General features: G+C 42.5%; 1 protein-coding gene across 13 annotated transcripts in view; it reads left to right on the top strand.

Moving 5' to 3' along the window:
* The window catches only part of plekha6 (pleckstrin homology domain containing, family A member 6), a 249741-nt gene that overhangs the window by 135582 nt on the left and 104341 nt on the right, over positions 1 to 9818 (top strand). For all 13 annotated transcript variants that reach the window (XM_061922543.1, XM_061922534.1, XM_061922533.1 and 10 more), the window contains one exon: positions 2364 to 2436. In XM_061922543.1, coding sequence (XP_061778527.1) covers positions 2364 to 2436 — 73 coding nt within the window. The remainder of the gene's footprint in view (positions 1 to 2363; positions 2437 to 9818) is intronic.

Consider the following 9818-nt stretch of genomic DNA (forward strand, 5'->3'; position numbering starts at 1 on the left):
GTTTGTGTCTCCTCTCAATTGCTCTGTTTATTGCAGTTCTGAGTGTTGCTGGGTAAGGTTCGGTTTTGGAATTGGATTGCATTGTTATGGTATTGCTGTGTAGTGGTTTGTTGGATTGATTAAAAAAATAAAAAAGTATATTAAATTAGATAAAAAAATTGATTTTTTAAAAATGAGAATCGATTTTGAATCATACAACGTAAACGATTCTATTTGTATTCGAATCGATTTTTTCCCACACCCCTAATATATATATATGTATATATATATATATCACCACAACCTACGCCTGCTTGTACCCACCCACTCTCTATATAAACCATTGTATGTGAATGCTTCCATTAAAATCTCCTGATGATTGAGGGAACCCCTCATGAAACAGATCTGTAGAGATGAAGTAGTCTTGTGATTTTTTCCCACACCTACATATATATATATATATATATATATATATATATATATATATATATATATATATATATATATATATTCCTCGCGCACTAATTGATTGAAAGTGGCATAAAACATGTTTTTCTGTGGCAGCGTCGGAGAAAGTTGTACATGTAAACCAGGGGTGCCCATTACGTCGATCGCGAAATACCAGTCGACCGCGGGGGGTGTGTCAGTCGATCTCCAGCCAGGCTTTTAAAAAAAAATAGACCTAAAAATTAGTGATCATCAATTTTCACCAAGACGTCACTTAAATGACATTCACGGTACCGGAGGGTCTTGTGAGATGACGCTGGCTGCTGCGAGATCATTATTATTAAAATATGACCGAGAGGAAGGCGAGAAACACTTTTTATTTCAACAGACTCTCGCGCCGTACCTTCCGTCAAAACTCTAAAGGCCGACTGCACATTTCCTATCTTCACAATAAAAGCCCTGCTTCATGCTGCCTGCGCTAACTAAATACAGAGTCTCGGAAAACTGGCGTGCACAAGCGATCCCTCAGAAAGCTGGCGTGCACATCACTTGTGCACGCCAGCTTTCCGAGACTCTTATTTTGTTAGCGCAGGCAGCATGAAGCAGGGCTTTTATTGTGAAGATAGGAAATGTGCAGTCGGCCTTTAGAGTTTTGACGGAAGGGACGGCGCGAAAGTCTGTTGAAATAAAAAGTGTTTCTCGCCTTCCTCTCTGTCATTTTTTCATAATAATGAACTGGCAGCAGCCAGCGTCATCTCACAAGACCCTCGGGTGCCGTGAATGTCAATCAAGTGAGCTACGGAATTTGCCGCCAATGTTTTTCTTGGAAAGTGTATGGAAGCTGGATGAATTAGATGCCAAAAACCAACCACTTTCATGTGGTATTGTACAGAAAGGACAACTTTTTTTCTCCTCCATTTGAAAATGTGGGCGTTATCATCATTACTGTCTGATTCCAATTAATGCAAGTCATCAGAATCAGGTAATACACCAACTTATATTCTTGTCTTCGTGAAAGAAAGACATCTATATGTGTTACACATGCTTGTATTATCATTAAACACATTTAGCTTGTTTACAAAAATGTCTCTTTCATAAATAAATAAATATAAATGATATATATAAACGAGGTAGATCCCCTCGAGTTGGTCAATTGAAAAGTAGCTCGCCTGCAGAAAAAGTGTAGGCACCCCTGATGTAAACAAACTACGCTGAGTTCAAGTACCGCCGGAATTAGTAGGACAAAATGGCGCTCGCCAAATAAACTCATCCGTGAAGCATGTATAATACAAACAGTGGGTTTTTTTAACAACTCGAGAGGTTTGTGTCTTGTTTGTCCTCCTACAGAAACTGTATTAAAACAAAAAATATATATTTTTAGTTTTCATAGATTTTTGAAAAAGCTCCAGAGAGATAAAGAGCCGTGGTTTGCCAACCCCAGGCTGCGATTGAAATCTCTGATCACGCCCTTCGTTCTGACCATGCTTGTATGAATCGGAATACTACATTGGATCTTGCACCAGGTCTCCAGACTAAGCCAATCCCCATCCACTTTTATTTATACAGCTCAATTTAAACCCAGCACAAGTCATAAAAATGCAAATTAAAACCAGGGACACACACCAACGCTGGAAACATTCAAGTCCAAAGAAAAAAAATAAAAGACCAGCATTATCCTTACCAATGAATTGATTTACGTGGACCCCGACTCAAACGAGTTGAAAAACGTATTGGGGTGTTACCATTTAGTGGTCAATTGTACGGAATATGTACTGTACTGTGCAAAGTTTCGATCTGTCAATCAAGTTGTGTAAGTCTTTGTGCACGAATGTCTGCCAGGACAATCTGAAGAGTCCAGTTGTGAATGAGAATATTCAACAGGTCGTATTCCGACGATGGTGGTACTAATGATCACGTGTCATGTGTACCCCCTGCAGGCCAGTAGCGGAGTGAAGCAGTGGAACAAGAGGTGGTTTGTCCTCTCTGACAGATGCCTCTTTTACTACAAAGGTAAATTGTCTTTGCTTTTAGACTTCAACCTAAAAATTTGTGCTGATTTAGGCAAAATGTGAATTTATAAGCATGAAAGTCATTAAGGTCAATTATTCCATATTTCTTGGATTCAATTTCCCTGATCCATGCATAGAAAGTTTGCCAATAGGTATCGATTAAGGATGTAGGAATATCAAATAAAATTAAGGGCTTACATGTCCCCCTAAGAAGCTTGGTAAAATTCCACAATGTCTAAAATGAAGTGTCAGGGATATTTAGAATAAACACACTGTATTTATAACAAAAACATAATTCAAAATGTGCCAGTCATATTTTTTTTTACAAAGTGAAGTGAATTATATTTATATAGCGCTTTTCTCTAGTGACTCAAAGCGCTTTACATAGTGAAACCCGGTATCTAAGTTCCATTTAAACCAGTGTGGGTGGCACTGGGAGCAGGTGGGTAAAGTGTCTTGCCCAAGGACACAACGGCAGTGAATAGGATGGCGAAAGTGGGAATCGAACCGGGAACCCTCAAGTTGCTGGCACGGCCACTCTACCAAACGAGCAATGCCGTACTACAAACAAGTATTTCTATTTGCGAATAATTGTGCAGGACATCTCTATCAATCAATCAATGTTTACTTATATAGCGCTAAATCACGGATGTCTCAAAGGGCTGCACAAGCCCCACCGACATCCTCGGTTCATATCCCACATCAGCGCAAGGAAAAACTCAACCCAATGGGGTGACAATTAAAAACCTTGGAGGGGACCGCAGATGTGGGGTCCCCCACCCTGGGTGACCAGTGCAATGGACGTTGAGTGGTTCTAGCATAATATTGTGAGAGTCCAGTCCAAAGTGGATCAAACATAATAGTGAGAGTCCAGTTCATAGTGGATTTAGCATAATATTTTGAGAGTCCAGTCCATGGTGGATTTAACATAATATTGTGAGAGTCCAGTCCATAGTGGATCTAGCATAATATTGTGAGAGTCCAGTTCATAGTGGATTTAGCATAATATTGTGAGAGTCCAGTCCATAGTGGATCTAGCATAATAGTGTGAGAGTCCAGTCCATAGTGGATCTAGCATAATAGTGTGAGAGTTCAGTCCAAAGTGGATCAAACAAAATAGTGAGAGTCCAGTCCAAAGTGGATCTAGCATGATAGTGAGAGTCCAGTCCATAGTGGATCCAACATAATAGTGTGAGAGTTCAGTCCATAGTGGATCTAGCATAATAACGTGAGAGTCCAGTCCATAGTGGATCGAGCATAATAGTATAAGAGTTCAGTCCATAGTGGATCTCACATAATAGTGAGAGTCCAGTCCATAGTGGATCTAACATAATAGTGAGAGCCCAGTCCATAGTGGATCTAGCAAAATAACGTGAGAGTCCAGTCCATAGTGGACCGAGCATAATAGTGTGAGAGTTCAGTCCATAGTGGATCTCACATAATAATGTGAGAGTCCAGTCCATGTGGATCTAGCATAATATTGTGGGATGCAGATCTAACATAATAGTGAGAGTCCAGTCCATAGTGGATCTAACATAATATTATGAGAGTTTGTCCATAGTGTATCTAACATAATAGTGAGAGTCCAGTTCATAGTGGATCAAACATAATAGTGAGAGTCCAGTCCATAGTGGATCTTACATAATAGTGAGAGTCCAGTTCATAGTGGATCTAACAAAATAGTGAGAGTCCAGTCCATAGTGGATCCAACATAATAGTGAGAGTCCAGTCCATAGTGGATCTTACATAATAGTGAGAGTCCAGTTCATAGTGGATCTAACAAAATAGTGAGAGTCCAGTCCATAGTGGATCTGACATAATAGTTAGAGTCCAGTCCATAGTGGATCTAACATAATAGTGAGAGTCCAGTCAATAGTGGGGCCGGCATGGGATTATCTTGAGTGGTCACCTGTGGTCACCGAATCTGTGCCCCCCCTCTCCATGAAAGAGAGGCGGGCAGAGCAGAAAAGAAATGGCAGATCAACTGGTCTAAAAAGGAGGTCTATTTAAAGTCTAGAGTATACAAATGAGTTTTAAGACGGGACTTAAATACTTCTACTGAGGTATCATCTCTAACTGATACCGGGAGGGCATTCCAGAGTACTGGAGCTCGAATAGAAAACTCTCTATAGCCCGCAGACTTGTTTTGGGCTCTGGGAATAAAACAAAATAAAATGGTCTAAGCCTGGGCCCCTGGAGAGGGGGTCCAGACTGACGCCAAGGGAAAGAACAACAACAACTCATAGCCATAGTACACATTCCTTTTACATGTGTGTGAAAGTGTGAAAGAAGTGTGGAAATCCATGTTCTGTGTACCACACACACACACACACACACACACACACACACACACACACACACACACACTGCAGGCCTAGACATGAGGAGGACAGAGTGTAGGTACACAGACCATCAGAGGGTCAAATGTGCGAGAAAAAGAGAGCAGACAGTGTTGACAAACAACGTTGCGACCTTGTGTGGGAACCGCCGGTGCAGAAACACAGAAGAAGAATCCCTATGGGATGCAAAAACCGGCAGTTAAATTTTCCGTGCAACGTTCATATTCTTGTTACTCCGCCAGTTTAGGTACACAGACCATCAGATGGCCAAATGGGCGAGAAAAAGAGAGCAGATAGTGTTGACAAACAACGTTGCGACCTTGTGTGGAAATCGCCGGTGCAGAAACACAAAAGAAGAATCCCTGTGGGATGCAGAAACCGGCAGATACATTTTCCGTGCAACATTCATAGTCTTGTTATTCCAGCAGCGTTTGTGGGTCTGATGGACCCGTTGAGTTTTGTGGCTTTTAATGCCTCACAATCAAACACTTTTATGTGAAAATACTGAACAGATGGTTTATTGGGATAAGGTAAACATCCCGTCAGTATTTTAACATAGAAGTGTTTGATTGTGAGGCATTAAAAGACACAAAATGCAACGGGTCCTTCAGACCCACAAACATTACACATCATACAAAATCGCTTAATTACACAGTATTCTGGACATCTGTGTTGCTGAATCTTTTGCAATTTGTTCAATTAATAATGGAGAAGTCAAAGTAGAAAGATGGAGGTGGGAAGCTTTTAGCCTTTAGCCACACAAACACACGGTGATTCCTTGTTTAGAATTCCCGAAGGTGAAGCTTTACTATGGAACAGAGCAGTCAAGCGAACATGAATCCCGACCACATGTCAACCTGCAGGTTTCGGCGAGAAAATGGTGGTAATAAGTCGGCTCATACCGTAGACATGAGGCGGCTGCGGACTGTCTTGCCTTCTCCGACCAGCCGCCCCCGAACGTGGAATACTTTCACTGTGTAGGAGGGGGGTAAAAAAGCTCAGCCCGGCCCGACCGGCTGCCTTTGTTTAGCCTCGTCGAGAAACGTGGCTTCCCTCAGAGACACTGGCGGTCACCACACCCGTGGCCACACCCCTCCGACTTTCAGGTACTAAATAATCTCGCTAAAACACTAGTAACACAATAGACGGATAAGGGATTTTCCAGAATTATCCTAGTAAATCAATCAATGTTTATTTATATAGCCCTCAATCACAAATGTCTCAAAGGACTGTACAAACCACTACAACTACTACATCCTCGGAAGAACCCACATAAGGGCAAGGAAAACTCACACCCAGTGGGACGCCAGTGACAATGATGACTATGAGAACCTTGGAGAGGACGAAAGCAATGGAAGTCGAGCGATACTGTGAAAGTTCAATCCATAATGGATCCACACAGTCGCGAGAGTCCAGTCCAAAGCGGATCCAACACAGCAGCGATAGTCCCGTTCACAGCGGAGCCAGCAGGAAAACATCCCAAGCGGAGGCGGATCAGCTGCGCAGAGATGTCCCCAAGCTGATAAATAGGCAAGCAGTACATGGCCACTGGATCGGACCGGACCCCCTCCACAAGGGAGAGTGGGACATAGGAGAAAAAGAAAAGAAACGGCAGATCAACTGGTCTAAAAAGGGAGTCTATTTAAAGGCTAGAGTATACAAATAAGTTTTAAGGTGAGACTTAAATGCTTCTACTGATGTGTCTAATATCTGAATCGCTCTCACTGCAATCGCCTTTTTTTTTCTTTTTCTGGTCCTTCACCGAGAATGAATAACGAAAAGGGGCGAGTTTAAATAAGGGAGGTGATCAGAAGAAAACAGGTGTGCGTAGATAACAAGGGGCAGGGGAACTAAAGAGCTACCATGGTGACGGACTAAACAGGAAATAAAGACGTCAAACAGGGTGATACAAAAATGGAACTATAAACCATAATATGGGAAGATCGGAGTACGGATCTTAACAGGCTCCTCGGCTTCTCTCAGGGACACTGGCGTTCACCGCAGCCATCCGACTTTGCAGTATGAATTTTATAATTTCACTAAAAAACTATTAACACAATAAGCAGATAAGGGATTTTCCAGAATTATCCTAGTAAATGAGTCTAATTACATCTGAAACGCACCCACTGCCGCCGCCCTTTTTTTTGTGTGCTTCACTCTAACTTTCCTCATCCACGAATCTTTCATCCTCGCTCAAATTAACGGGGAAATCGGCGCTTTCTCGGTCCGAATCCCTCTAGCTGCTGGTGGCCATGATTGTAAACAATGTGAGGATGTGAGGGGCTCCACAACCCGTAACGTCACGCGCACATTGTCCGCTACAGGCAAGGCTCTTTTATTAGCGAGCAAAAGTTGCGAACTTTATCGTCGATGTTCTCTACTAAATCCTTTCAGCAAAAATACGGCAATATCGCGAAATGATCAAGTATGACACATAAAATGGACCTGCTATCCCCGTTTAAATAAGAAAATCTCATTTCAGTAGGCCTTTAAGTAGGACAACGTTTGCACTTGTTACCTATTGTACTTGTCTTAGTATATTCATAGTACTCACAATTATTAATCATTCAGCACTTGCTTTATGATCTTAGACGGATTAATAAGTCGCAACAGACATGCTAAAGTCCACTCAGGTGTATCTGCTCGAGTCATTTAGATAACATTCATGACCCGACACCTTTTTTCCACGTATTGTAGATTTTTATTCACCGACTTGGAATTATAAATCTGCCCTAGCTTCTCCGCATTGATCCTCCTCCTGGGGTTCTCTTTTGATTCCGACCACGTCTTTTTTGTTCCCTGCCTCTCTCTCTCTCTCTCTCTCTCATCCTGGCCCAGCTGTATTTTGGAGAAGAAGGGCGAGTGAGAGGGTGCAGTGGATGCAGGAATGTGGCAAATCCCAGCAAAGAGCAAACCTGAAGGAAAGCACTTTTTTTTTTTTTTTTTGCCCTTTGTGATTTACAAATCTGCCTTTAAAGTTCAGCGCTGTGTTTTTTTTTTATTACCCTACAAAACACTCCCTCTTTATTATTATGTTTGCTATTTCACCAACACGGTTCTTGTTGTTGAATCACCCCGGCGTGGTAGCCAATGAGAGACAAGAGGGCATGTTCCGACTGTTCACGAGGCTGCGTGTCAGCACACACTTCTGAGGAAAATTCTTCAACATAATACAAACCCCGTTTCCATATGAGTCGGGAAATAGTGTTAGATGTAAATATAAACAGAATACAATGATTTGCAAATCCTTTTCAACCCATATTCAGTTGAATGCACTACAAAGACAAGACATTTGATGTTCAAAACTCATAAAGTAGTTGGGAAAGGGCATGTTCACCACTGTGTTGCATCACCTTTTCTTTTAACAACACTCAATAAACGTTTGGGAACTGGGGAAACTGTAGAAGCTTTGAAAGTGGAATTATTTTCCATCCTTGTTTTATGTAGAGCTTCAGTCGTTCAATCAATCAATCAATCAATGTTTATTTATATAGCCCCAAACCACAAATGTCTCAAAGGACTGCACAAATCATTACGACTACAACATCCTCGGAAGAACCCACAAAAGGGCAAGGAAAACTCACACCCAGTGGGCAGGGAGAATTCACACCCAGTGGGACGCCAGTGACAATGCTGACTATGAGAAACCTTGGAGAGGACCTCAGATGTGAGCAAACCCCCCCCCCCCCCGTCTAGGGGACCGAAAGCAATGGATGTCGAGCGGGTCTAACATGATACTGTGAAAGTTCAATCCATAGTGGCTCCAACACAGCCGCGAGAGTTCAGTTCAAAGCGGATCCAAGACAGCAGCGAGAGTCCCCGTCCACAGGAAACCATCCCAAGCGGAGGCGGATCAGCAGCGTGGAGATGTCCCCAACCGATACACAGGCGAGTGGTCCATCCTGGGTCCCGACGAGCGGTCCATCCTGGGTCTCGACTCTGGACAGCCAGTACTTCATCCATGGTCATCGGACCGGACCCCCTCCACAAGGCAGGGGGGGGACATAGGGGAAAAAGAAAAGAAGCGGCAGATCAACTGGTCTAAAAAGGAGGTCTATTTAAAGACTAGAGTATACAGATGAGTTTTAAGGTGAGACTTAAATGCTCAACAGTTGTCGTATTTTACGCTTCATAATGCGCCACACATTTTCAAATGAACACAGGTCTGGACTGAAGGCGGGCCAGGAAAGTACCCGCACTCTTTTTTTTATGAAGCCGCGCTGTTGTAACACGTGCTGAATGTGGCTTGGCATTGTCTTACTGAAATCAGCAGGGGCGTCCATGAAATAGACTGCAGCATATGTTGTTCCAAAACCTGTATGTACCTTTCAGCATTACTGGTGCCTTCACAGATGTGTAAGTTACCCATGTTTTAGGCACTAATGCACCCCCATACCATCACAGATGCTGGCTTTTGAACTTTGCGTCGATAACAGTCTGGATGATTCGCTTCCCCTTTGGCCCGGATATCCCGATGTTAGAATAGAATACAATAGAATAGAATTAACTTTATGGTCATTATATTTGCATATAACGAGATTAAAGACTCCAACTTAAGGTGCGGTATTGGGAACAAATATGGGGTGAAATAAATTACATAAGAGGTAAAAAGGAAAAACTAACAATCGAAATAAACAGGCTAATGATGTTGAATATTTCCAAAAACAATTTGAAATGTGGACTCGTCAGACCACAGAACACTTTTCCACTTTGCATCAGTCCATCTTAGATGATCTGGGGCCCAGAGAAGCCGGTGGCGTTTCTGGATGTTGTTGATAAATGGCTCTCGCTTTGCATAGTAGAGCTTTATCTTGCACTTACAGATGTAGCGACCAACTGTATTTAGTGACAGTGGTTTTTCTGAAGTGTTCTTGAGCCCATGTGGTGATATCCTTTATTGATTGACGTCGGATTTTGACACAGTGCCGTCTGAGGGATCAAAGGTCACGTCATTCAATGTTGGTTTCCGGCCATGCCGCTTACGTGGAGGGATTTCTCCAGATTCTCTGAACATTTCATGATATTATGGACCGTAGATGTTGAA

Source organism: Nerophis ophidion, linkage group LG16, assembly GCF_033978795.1.
Source record: "Nerophis ophidion isolate RoL-2023_Sa linkage group LG16, RoL_Noph_v1.0, whole genome shotgun sequence".
Classification (NCBI taxonomy): domain Eukaryota; kingdom Metazoa; phylum Chordata; class Actinopteri; order Syngnathiformes; family Syngnathidae; genus Nerophis; species Nerophis ophidion.